This window comes from Schistocerca gregaria, chromosome 5 (assembly GCF_023897955.1).
Source record: "Schistocerca gregaria isolate iqSchGreg1 chromosome 5, iqSchGreg1.2, whole genome shotgun sequence".
Classification (NCBI taxonomy): Eukaryota; Metazoa; Arthropoda; class Insecta; order Orthoptera; family Acrididae; genus Schistocerca; species Schistocerca gregaria.
Window position 1 is genome coordinate 643,652,506 of NC_064924.1, and position 13,049 is coordinate 643,665,554.

At 41.8% G+C, this 13,049-nt stretch overlaps 1 protein-coding gene across 2 annotated transcripts in view; it reads right to left on the reverse strand.

Moving 5' to 3' along the window:
• The window catches only part of LOC126272249 (solute carrier family 35 member F5), a 142,927-nt gene extending 130,460 nt beyond the window's left edge, over positions 1-12,467 (reverse strand). The window contains exon 1 of one of the 2 annotated variants that reach the window (XM_049974961.1): positions 11,778-12,467. In XM_049974961.1, coding sequence (XP_049830918.1) covers positions 11,778-11,975 — 198 coding nt within the window. In that variant the 5' untranslated portion in view covers positions 11,976-12,467. The remainder of the gene's footprint in view (positions 1-11,777) is intronic. The other variant, XM_049974962.1, reaches the window with a different exon arrangement.
• Positions 12,468-13,049: the final 582 nt, after the last annotated feature.

Sequence of the window (13,049 nt, forward strand, 5' to 3'; positions counted from 1 at the left end):
GTCAGCCGGAAGAATGATGATGGATCGGTCAGCTTTCAGATCACGGATAGCCTGGGCTTCGGCTGTGGTGATGTTGGGAGTAGGATTAAGGTTTTTCAAGAAAGATTGAGAGGCAAGGCTGGAAGTGAGAAATTCCTGGAAGGTTTGGAGAGGGTGATTTTGAGGAAGAGGAGGTGGTTCCCGCTGTGATGGAGGACGGAACTGTTGCAGGCAGGGTTCAATTTGGATAGTGTCTTGGGGAGTTGGATCATTAGGAGTGGGATCAGGATTGTTTTTCTTCGTGGCAAAGTGATATTTCCAGCAGAGACTACGAGTGTAGGACAGTAAATCTTTGACAAGGGCAGTTTGGTTGAACCTGGGAGTGGGGCTGAAGGTGAGGCCTTTGGATAGGACAGAGGTTTCGGATTGGGAGAGGGGTTTGGAGGAAAGGTTAACTACTGAATTGGGGTGTTGTGGTTCCAGATTGTGTTGACTGGAATTTTGAGGTGTTGGGGGGAGTGGAGCTGGAAGTGGGAGATTGAGTAGATGGGAGAGACTGGGTCTGTGTGCAATGAGAGGAGGTTGAGGTTTGTTGGAAAGGTTGTGGAGGGTGAGTGAGTTGCCTTTCCGGAGGTGGGAAACCAGGAGATTGGATAGTTATTTGAGGTGGAGGGTGGCATGTTGTTCTAATTTGCGGTTGGCCTGTAGGAGGATGCTATGTACAGCCGGTGTGGATGTGGGAGAGGAAAGATTGAGGACTTTGATTTGGGATAGGAGTTGACGGGTGTGTTCATTGGCCGAGTCGATGTATAGGTGAAGGATTAGGCGGGTGAGGGCTATGGATTGTGCTGTTTGGAACTGGTATAAGGACTGATGGAAAGAAGGATTGCAGCCAGAGATGGGAACTTTAAGTGTGAGGCCTTTGGGAGTAATGCCAAATGTCAGACAAGCAGAGTAAATAAAATATGGGAGCGTAATCTGGCTAGGGTGAAGGCATGTTTGCGGAGGGAATGTAAATAAAATTTAATGGGGTCGTTGTAGGGATGTTGTAAGGTTGACATGGTATTAGTAGGTGGAAAGGGTAATATGAGGTTAAAGTGAAAGTAAAGAGAGATTTGTATAGGGAGAGATAAAGGTGTGAAAAAAGTCGAAAAAGTGTTGGTTTGAGATGAGCAGAGAGAGAGAGAGAGAGAGAGAGAGAGAGAGAGAGAGAGAGAAGAAAACACACTGACTGCAACATGTCAATCTTCATGGTAAGTAGCAAGCTATGTTTTCATCACATTATAAATAAAATTTAAAAAATTTATTCAGTGATTTCTTAATGTAGAAACACTATTCAATTTGTTTTTCATACATCTGGAACATGAAAACTTTGCAGTATATGATCCCATGATGATTCCAAATTGAAAATTGGGAAGTGTAAGAGTGTTTTAAATATCTGGCTGTTTTAGAAATTTAAAATATGTTTAAAATTTTAACAAACCTTAAAATTTTCAACACCATCATATTGCATACCAAAGAAAATCTCACCTCAAGAGCTTTAAAATGATATTTAATGGGTCTGTACATCATCTGGTTCCAGAGAAAATGGCAATTTCTTAGCCCACATTGTAGCTAGTTTTAACAAAAATTTGAATATTCTATGCTTAATAATTTTGAGTGAAAAGACATTTTTTATGGTTTTCATTCATAGCTATGCAGACACACTAGGTGCATCAAGTTTCATCAAAATCTGTGAAAATCAGTCCTAAGCAGTGTGTTGGTTGACAGAACGACCCACCAAAAGAAAAATTTGGAAAAGGACTTACAGTTCAGGGAGAAGAAATACAACTTTTAAGTTTGCTGACCGGACAGTGTCTTGAAAACAGTCAACAAGATGAATGTAACAAAAGGGTAAGGGAATGTAGTCGAATTAAATAAAGCAATGGTGGGGAAATTAGATTAGGGAATCACTAAAAAACGATAGATGAGTATTGCTATTTGGGGAGCAAAATAACTGATGATGGCCTAAGTAGAGAGGATATAAAATGCAGACTGGCAAGGACCAAAAAAGTCTCGTGAACAAACATATGATTATGTTTGATAAAATGAAAATATTATCCCAATCACCAACCTACTGGGATTGTATCATCAAAAAAGCTTTCACCAGAACCCTGGGTACATCCTTAATGATGCATGAACACAGGTACTTGATATTCTTTGGTTATTTGTCCAAGAATATCAAATGGCAATGAAGAAATCAACTGAATCCTCCACCAAACCATGAAATCAGCATCACTATCAATTCTTCAGTAACCTACATCGATATACTCTAAGGCAACATACAGAAGTTCCATAATTTTGTGATGTCTCCATGATGTAGTTCGGCAAACTGTAGTACCTAATGCCTTCCTGATATCTAATCTCCTGATGATGATGATGATGATGACAGACAAAGCCACAGAAAGCTTGAGATTGACAAGTATAACACAGCAATAACTCCTTGAACTATGTTCTCAAGCAGAGAAATTTGTTAATATTGAATATAAATTTAAGTGTTAACAAGTCTTTTTCTGGATGTATTTGTCTGGAGCATAGCCTTGCATAGCAGTGAAATGTGAATGATAAGCGATTCAGACAAGAAAAGAATAAAAACTTTCGAAACATGCTGGTATAGATAAAATAATGAAAATTAACCTTGTCGGTCATATACTGAACAAGGACACATATCAAGGTGGTGGTTGTTGGGATGTTTAAGGGGGACTAAACAGCTAAGGTCATCAGTCACCCATTCCAAAAACAGGCGAGACGAAAATTTACGGAGCAGGTAAAACCCCAAGGGGGGAGGAGATGCCCCTCCCCCAGTCACTGAAAGAACACCAATGTGGCAGCGAACGCTAGAGACAAGAAGAGTACAGACGAACACCGGACAGAAAGAAACGGAAGAAAAGAAGAGGGCCGGAGACTGGTTGACTGACCATGAGAACAAAAAAAGGGAAAGAGTCAACCACCCGAATACACACTAAAATCTGCAACCAATGAGAGACTCGAGGACAGGAGACACAGAAAGGGAAAGGGGCAGGCCCCCCCTAAATGGAACCATAAAAAGGACTACCACGGATAAAATTTAAAACGTCGTCAGCCATGGAGGCATCGTCGCTTAAAACCAAAGGCAACGTGCCCGAGAGATTAAAAGACTGCCGGAGGTGCGCAGTCGGGGACACTCCAACAAAATGTGGGCGACCGTCAACCGGGACCCGTACTGACACAGGGGGGATCCTCCTGACGCAAAAGATGTCCGTGCTTCAGGTAGGTATGATGCGGAGCCGACACAGGATGACAGAGTCCCTGCGAGAAGCCCACAGGGAGGACCGCCACACATCGGTCGTCTCCTTAACAGCCCGCAGTTTATTCAGCGAATTCAGGCTACACAACTCGTCATGCCACATCCCAAGCACCTTACGGTGCAACGCCAGCTGCAGATCACGAGCCGGGAGGCCAATCTCCAAAGTGGGGGCGTCGATCGCCCCTTTGGCCAGCCTGTCGACACGTTCGTTCTCTGGGATGCCAACGTGACCTGGCGTCCAAACAAAGACCACCGAACGACCAGAGCGGGTAATGGCAAAAACAGACTCCTGAATAAAGGATAATAGAGGAGAAGAGGTATAGCAGCGGTCGATAGCCTGGAGGCTGCTCAGGGAGTCACTGCAGATGACGATGGACGTACCTGAGCAGGAATGCATATGCTCAAGAGCGCGCAATATGGCCACCAGCTCTGCAGTAAAAATACTGCAGCTAGCCGGCAAGGAGCGCTGTTCAACATGGGCAGCGTGAGCAAAAGTATAGGCAGTACGACCATCCACCAGGGAACCATCAGTGTAGACAGGCTCACAGCCTGAAAATAAGGCGAGGAGCGCAAGAAAACGGCGACGGAGGGCCACAGGCGGAACCGAGTCCTTGGGTTCCCATGTCAAGTTCAGGCGGATGGACGGCCAGGGCATGCACCAGGGAGGCGTGTGTGCACGGACCCGGAAGGGTGGCAGAAGAGGGAACGACCCCAGTTCCGCAGCAGGGACTGGACGCGGACAGCAATGGAAATCCCAGACCTAGGTCGCTGGTCGGGCAGAGGGAGGACCCTGGCAGGGAAAAGCAGGTGATGATTGGGATTGCCCGGTGAGCAATGCACGTGGACAGCATAGTCAGCGAGCAGTCGGTGGTGGCGAATCCGCAGCGGGGGAACCCCGGCCTCCACCAGCAGACTATCCACGGGGCTCGTACGGAAAGCGCCAGTTGCAAGCCGAACCCCACAGTGGTGTATGGGGTCCAACAACGTCAACACTGAGGGTGATGCAGACCCATAGGCCAGGCTCCCATAATCAAGCCTGGACTGCACAAGGGCTCTGTACAATCGCAACAGCGTGCAGCGATCTGCACCCCAAGACGCGTGGCTCAGGCACCGGAGGGCGTTGAGGTGCCGCCAGCACTTTTGCTTCAGCTGAGTATTATGAGGAACACATGTGAGCCGGGCATCAAAGACGAGTACTAAGAAGCGGCTAGTGTCCACCACTTCAAGTAGGTGACCGTCGAGGTAAAGTTCCGGATGAGGGTGGACCGTCTGATGCCTGCAGAAGTGCATAACTCGAGTCTTGGCTGCAGAGAACTGAAATCCATGAGTCAGAGCCCATGATGCCGCCTTGCGAACGGCTGCTTGCAGCCTGCGTTCGGCGACTCCCGTAGTCGTTGAGCTAAATGAGATGCAGAAGTTGTCGGCATACAAAGAAGGAGACACCAACAACGCCACGGCTGCAGCCAGACCATTAATGGCCACTAGAAATAAGGAAACGCTCAACACCGAGCCCTGCGGGACCCCATTTTCCTGTATATAAGATGAACTAGAGGCGGCACCGACTTGCACCCGGAAAGAGCGGTGCAATAAAAAGTTTCGAAGAAAAGCTGAGAGCTGACCACGAAGACCCCACTCACGCAACGTAGCAAGGATGTGATGCCTCCATGTTGTGTCATATGCCTTCCGCAGATCAAAAAATACAGATTCCAGGCGCACCAAATTGTCCGCAGCAGACCGGCCCTGACGGAAGCCACCCTGGGATGGAGCGAGGAGACCGCGCGACTCAAGGACCCAACACAAATGACGCCCCACCATACGTTCAAGCAATTTGCACAAAACATTGGTGAGGGTAATGGGACGATAGCTGTCCACCGCCAGCGGGTCCGCAACGGGCTTCAAGATGGGGACAATAACACCCTCTCGCCATTGCGACGGGAACACGCCCTCGCTCCAAATGCGGTTAAAGATGGTGAGGATGTGTCTCTGGCAGTCCCTGGAGAGATGCTTCAGCATCTGCACATGGATGCAGTCCGGTCCTGGTGCCGTATCAGGGCAATCGGCGAGGGCAGCGAGGAATTCCCTCTCGCTGAAAGGAGCATTGTATTTTTCAGAACGACGTATGTGGAATGATAACGGCGTCTGCTCGAAGGACTAGCTGAGAGAGAGAGAGAGAGAGAGAGAGAGAGAGAGAGAGAGAGAGAGAGAGAGTGCATGTGTGTGCATGTGTGTGTGTGTGTGTGTGTGTGTGTGTGTGTGTGTAGAGTGCTGAAGATTACAAAAAATACTGTTGTTAATAATGACTGGTGCAGTATTGAGTAAAATGGTGTTTGGAAGACAACAACTACTGTATCCATTTGATAGTTTGATCCATGGCTTTCAGGAAGTCGTGTGAGAAAAGCCAAAGATGGATTTCACGTAACAGATATTACTGAAGTCCATGTTATTTGACATGGAGGAGGTCATTCTGTTCAAGATATGGCATTATGTTTGAATATGTTCTAAGCTTCTACAACAAATATATGTCAATTAAATTGGTCAGTCGTTTTGGAGAGCACTTCTCCAAGCTTCTCATAGACATTACCTTTGCCGTCTTTCAGCCATTAAGCACAATTCCCCCCACCCCCACCCACACTAATCGATCTACATAACAGTGGTAAAGAGGGAGGGGCTAATTCAACAGTGTTCTATATACAATCTGAAGATCTTATATGTTTAGTAATTTCAGCCATTTCCCCATGTTACTGACATTAATATCTGTCACTTATCTTTGGAGTGGTGCAAGTATTACACTGGTGCAGTAGGCCTGGATCCTCCCTTGGACAGAACATTTGGAAACGGAGTTCGGCATTTTTGCTTATTCTTTGCCACCCTCAGTTTCAGTTCCTGCACCATCTATGAGTGTCTAGACACTATCTTTCATGTCAATAGTTTTTAAATATCATCTGAAATTCGTTAAGTTTCATGAAAGATTTCAATAAGATTCTGTTAGGGTAGTCATTTGAAGGCTTCACACATTGCCCAGTTTATAATAATCCTGATAATTGTGTCAATCTATAGCAGGTGTTTCATTCTTTTTATTTATACAAACTCATAAATTCATTACCACTGTACACATATGCACTGTTCGTCATGTTTAATAATAAGCAGAAATTACTTGTATTTTTAATATCTGTATACTTGTTTGTAATCAGATTGTTTGGTACACGTCTCCAACATGTTAATTAACAGTAAAATAGTATAATGCACAAAGCAATCATAATTAAAATTATGTTAACATACATTAATTAAAATGTTTGTTTCACATTTATGTTGGTCACATTGATTATTAATGGTGACTAGGATCTAAGTGCGACATCCTTGCTGTTAAGTTGCTCTTCCCATCATGAACTTAGTGTTTTAAAGCTATTTCAACTCCATTACCCCTGGAAGTCATGTAGTGATGAACTCTTGTCAGCCATTTACTGCTAATCACTAGCAATATGACAACAATGCCATTCTGGGTGATTAAATACCAGTGTAACAAATCTCTCATTTCCTGATTGCAGTCACATCTGAGCTACTTTTATTTTATCTATCCCACTTGCACACTCAATCTTTTTCTCGAGACACCTTTCTATCTCCTCATACTTGCTTATTCTCCTAATGCTAGCCAGTATTTGTAATGAGTTATCAATCCATCTTCTGTGCTACATGTTCATTCTTGTCCAACTCCAGGTCCTAACTGGTTCATTCCATGTCAATTCAACCAATTTGAGAAAATGTTCCAGCTGATAGTCTCAGATTTGGCTGAAATTTAGCACACCAATGCTACCAAGTGTGGAACACTCATGTACAAAATTATAAGTTCCTCTGCCTATTAGATCCAGAATTACGGCTTGTGAAAGAAGGTGACGTGATCCGGAAATTGCAACCTGCATCTGGCAATCTATCTTCAGACCCAAGTTCAGGTCTTAATAACTTTGGAACTATTCCACACAGTCCAATGAAACTTTTACAATCCAGTAACATCCACTTAGAGAACACACACTATGAATCAAAACTCCAACTACATATTTCTGAGGGAAAATAAGAAATTCCAAAATGTGATTAAAAAATGTAATTACTTTAAAAGGTACATACTGTGGGTGCCCTCTATGCCAAATATAATTAATTTAAAAGTGGTTTTTTTTTTTTTTTTTTTTTTTTTTTTTTTTTTTTTTTTTTTTTTTTTTTTTTTTTTTTTTTTTTTTGTGGTAAGGTTCTGTAACCTAAACACACACAGTACTCATCTTGCCCATATTAGTCACACAAACAGAGTTACATACACACAAAAATACAAAAATTTGAAAAATTACCTGAAAAACATGGATTTTCGAAGTGTGGTAGCACAAAAGGGACAAGTGATATGCAAGACAAATTTCAAACACTGCATAAGTAGACCATAATATAATATGTGGCAAAATTTCAACTTGTTATTGCAAGGCATTTGTGTACAATAAAAGTTGACAGAGATGTATTTGGTTATCTTTCTTTTAACACGATTTAGCAAGTAATAGTAATGATGCAGATGGCTTGTTTTGCAGCAATTGTTGGGAACCATTACACAACAGGGACAGAATGAGTCATTGTTAGGCAGGAACAGCAAAGGAAACAAGCAACAATTACAGTTTACTCATGTTTTTAAGATTCTAGTTCAGACTGGTCAGTACTGCTGTGAAAAGTCAGTATGGAGGCAGAATAGTGTACTAGTGGTGCTTTTGTTCAAACAAGCTGCAGTATTGGTAGAGCACAAGCATCTGAATGTCATAAAACAACATATGGAACAAAATGTGGCATTCGCTTTGTACTGTATGATCTGGATGAATTGGACCAAGATTTGTTGCTATGGAGATCTGGGATACACCCTGTGGGCACAAGAAGTACAGTTCCAGGAAACTTTAGTGTTTGTTATCATTATATGAAAGTGTTTCCTACAAAGAAGTTGTTTTGATCCATTTAGGGTTCATAAGAAGACAGTGAAGTGAAGCCTCAGAGAAACTGATATAAAATCAGTATTGAAAGTGAATCAGTGCGTGGGACTCAACATGAAACCAGGACAAAAGTTACGTCCCAGTTGTGTTACACTGCTAAAAAATGAAGAATATTCTGATTATTTACATGACAGTGATGAATAGTATCAGCCACCTACAACCACAGCAGATGAGCAATTAAATACTTCAGTGGCTGCTCTTGGTTTGTCTCCTATGAAGATACACAAAGTTGGGAAAAAGAGAGAGACCCAGCTATGGTCGAAGAAAACTACAAGAAGCTCAAATGGAATTAAAACACAAAATAGCTGCCACACTAATGGTGGAAGAGGAAGAACTATCTGCTCCAAAGGAACAGAAATCATGCCAGAAATGCTCTGATTTGGACAAAATTGTGCATGATTTGAAAGAAAAATGTGCCATATCCACAGACCAGAAAAAAGTAGCTATTCTTACCCTTGCACCTTCCAGCTGGTCTATTGACTACACTGCAAAGGAATTTAGTGTATCTACATATATGGTAAAGCAAGCTAGGAAAATAAAAGCAACCCAAGGAGTGCTTCCACAACTTCAGCAGGCTCAGGATAAGCAATTGAGTTCAGAAATGAAGGTGCTAGTGTCAGTGTTTTATGAAAATAATGACTACAGCTGAATAATTCCTGGCAAAAAAAAACAAAACAAAAAAAAACTATGTAACGGTGAAAATGGGAAATGTATGTGTACAGATGCAAAAAAGACTGTTGCTATGCAACATATCGGAACTATATGTAGAATTCAAGGAAAAGTATCCCAATACCAAAGTAGGTTTATCGTCTTTTTTCAATCTTCGGCCAAAATGGGTCGTGCCTTTAAGTGCAAGCGGCACACACAATGATTGTGTGTGTGGGACCCATCAAAATGCTAAGCTGATGTTTGCTGCTATTAAGAATTCTGGTCTGGATTACAAAGGTCTAACGAAGCTGCTAGTGCATGACATCAGTTCCTACCAGTGCGTGGTACACAGGTGTGAAAAGTGTCCTGGTATGGCAAATCTTGCAGAACACATGAATAACAAACTGTATGGTGAACTCCTTATGGATGACGATGAACTTTTTTCTTATAAACAATGGACACACATGGATCGCCCAAGTCTTGAGACAAAGCAAAGTACAATGGAAGATTTTGTTGAAATTTGTTGTCAAAAAATGGACAAATTGACCACACACAGCTTCGCAGCAACAGCACGACTGGCTTACCTCCAGTTTTGTAAGGATAATTTGAAACAAGATGAAATTATAGTAATACTAGACTTTTATGAAAATTATGCATTTATAGTTCAAGATGCCATCCAAGGAAAACAGTCAAGCAACTCTCCAGCCATTTGCGATTTACTGTAGAGTTGAATCAGGTGATGTGTATGTCATGACCCTGTGCATGTTTAGTGACTGTTTAATTCATGATGCCATTGCAGTTCATGCCCACATTCGCACTGTCATGGCATATGTGAAAAACAAGCTGCCTCACATACATTTTGCGAAATACTTCAGTGATGGGGCAGCTAGTCAGTACAAAAACTGTAAAAATCTCAAAAATTTATGGGTGAATTACCATGATTTTCAGATTCACGCAGAATGGAATTTTTTTGCAACAAGTCATGGTCAAAATGTATGTGACGGTATTGGTGCTACCATTAAACGCATGGCATCACGAGCTTATTTTTCTGAGCGCTCTACAAAAGGTCACATTCTAACACCTCTTCAATTATTTACCTGGGTACAGAAAAATATCTCTGGCATACAATCATTCTATGTTTCGAAAGATGAGGTGAAATCAGTCGAAGAGTTGCTAAAATGCAGACTAGAACATGTTAAAACTGTTCCAGGCACAAGGAGCCATCATCACTTCTCTCCAGTGGACTATGACAATGTGCAGATGAGCAGACTGTCCAGTTATAACTATAGGTTCATGCACAACATGTGTCTTCACAGTGTGTCTGACTCAGGATTCAGAAGCAAAAGCAGCGACATACAACCAGGTAGCTACGTTATTGCTGTTTATGATGACAAATGGTACTTAGGATGTGTTTCAGAGTGCTGTGAAGCAGAAGGTGGTGTATTTGTGAAATTCATGGCACCAACAGGACGAGCAAGATCATTTCATTGGCCGCATTTGGCAGACAGGTGTTTGATTCCTTTTGAACATATTCTATGACAGTTCCAGTTCCTACCACAGTGTGGGGAAAACAGTACAATTTGCCACTCAATGTACAGAGTACAGCTGCTAAAGTGTGGGAGAACTTCTGTTCGAATCACAATCGACTGGTTTTTAGCAGTTAAGGTGCAGCAAACATTAATGATAGGTTGTGTTAATCTGTCTATATGTTGTTGCTTAGTGATTAAACAGTTGTGAGAGAGGATAAGAAGATGCAGAACAGTTTACAATATGTTTTTACAAAATTGTGATGCGGAACAATGGCCACATCACCAAGTACATCTGTCAACTTCCATTGTACACAAATGTCTTACAATAACATGCTGAAATTTTGAGATATATATCATTATGGTCTACTTATGCACTGGATGAAATTTGGCTTGGATACCACTTGTCCCTTTTGTGCTACCACTCTTCGAAAAATCCATGTTTTTCAGGTAATTTATCAAATATTTGTATTTTCGTGTGCATGTAACTCAGTTTTTGTGACTGATATGGGCATGATGAGTTCTGTGTGTGTTTAGGCCACTTTAAGCTTACCACAAAAAAATTTGTACCCTTTTTTTGAGTGAATTGTATTTGGCATCGAGGGCACCTACAATATGTAGCTTTTAATGCATTTAATTTTTTTTAATTACTTTTTGGAATTTTTTATTTTCCCTCAGAAATACGTTGCTGGTGTTTTGATTCATGGAGTGTGTTCTCTAAATGGATGTTACTGGGTTGTAAAAGTTGCAGTGGACTGCGTGGAATAGTTCCATTTAAGACTTGAAGTTGAGTCTGAATATAGATTGCTAGATGGAGGTTGCAATTTCCAGGTCACGCCACGTTCTTTCACAAGTCATAATTCTGGAACTAATTGCCAGGGGAAACTAATATTTTGTACACGAGAGTTCCACACATGGTAGAATTAGCGTACTAAATTTCAGTCAAATCTGAGACTATGAGCTGGAGCCCCTGGTTGAACTGAGATGGAATGACCCAACTGTAAACAAATAGCCCTACTCATCATACTTATGTCTAGTTTCCCTGACATCTAAATATCTGGTTGCGGCAACATGTTTCATACAGACTTTCATCTCCTTTCACTGAATCTTCCTGCGACAATTTCTAGACGGTTATAGGCCAATTTTTTTTCTTTTTCTTTTTTTTTTTTTTAAAAAAAAATCTTAGATAGATATTTTCGGTAGTCATAAGTTAACTTCTGCTAAGTTTTCTAACAGTGTAAACAAGAACATGTATTTAACAAAGAAACCCAACATTACATATTTTATTACCTTGGTCAGCTCTGACGATGACACCCAAATAATATCAACTAGCAGGAGAACAAATAAGCCCAGAAGCAAACGCTGTGATTTATTCAACATTCCGCTGAATGATGCGCCAACATCTATAAGTCTCACAACAAGACTCATTCTGGTCCATAATGTTCTCAAGGGTTCACAATTTTCCTCTCTTTGACTACATAGCTGCATATACTACTTGTCATACGGGGGCGTTAACACGTAAGTCGAGATAACAGTTTTCACTTGGCGAAGGATACATCCCGGGTGCTATCTAATTTCCGCATAACAAATTATAAACTTGTCACTACAAAGAAGCAGTCCATGTATTGTTCGGCGATTTAAAACAATTACAAACTAAATCAGTTCCAATAAAAACAAGACTCGGATACGCGGGTAATAATTTCATAACAGTTGAAACATCGCCATCAGACATTGACGTCATTTGCAGACGACGTTCTTAAACATCACATGAGACTGACAGTGCTGTTGCCACACGCGCCAACAAACCAAAAGAGTTGCCGTAGGAAGAGAAACGTGTAAATTGCAGTTGTCAAACGTTTCGTGCGGGATGACACCACTTATATAACTATCTTCCCTAGGTACCACAAAAACATTTTTGGTAATCGGTGCAATTGTTAAGATCTGTGGCGTACTTAGTGTACGAACCTCCTTGCACTGTACAATTGTTAAAAGATCTTTGCTATATAGACCATAGGACTTGTTTAGAGGACTTCGCGCGGAACGGACACGAATCTAAAGTCTTCGAAAGGGAAAAATCATAGTAATCGTAGGCACGACGGTCGTCAGAGCGTAATCTAATTCGCGTAGCACTGGCATTTCTAAACTAGGAAATAATTGGATCGCATCCCTGAAATGCATTATAATTAAAATGCAGACAGTGTGAAAAAATTCTCTGTACACAAGTGTAAAAGCAGCGTATAACTGATCCAATGTTGTTTTCGTTTTTAGAACAATTTTCTAGAGTATGTGGAAGTTCAGTAGCATATTCCCCATATATGTTTATAAATATTCATTCGTTTGAGAGAACAGATGGAGGCCATGGCCGTACCGAGAGGGTGGCGGGATAGGTCCACCAGGGCCGTAGTCACAGAAGGAGCGCAAAATTCGTCGAAAAGAAAAAAAAGACAAAACGACACTTTAAGAATTAACCAGGAGAGGCGTCTGAGCTATCCTACACCCCTCTTCCTAACGTCTGTGTGTGATAAGAAGCCTTTCCTCTGACCACCGATTGTAAGTAAACGT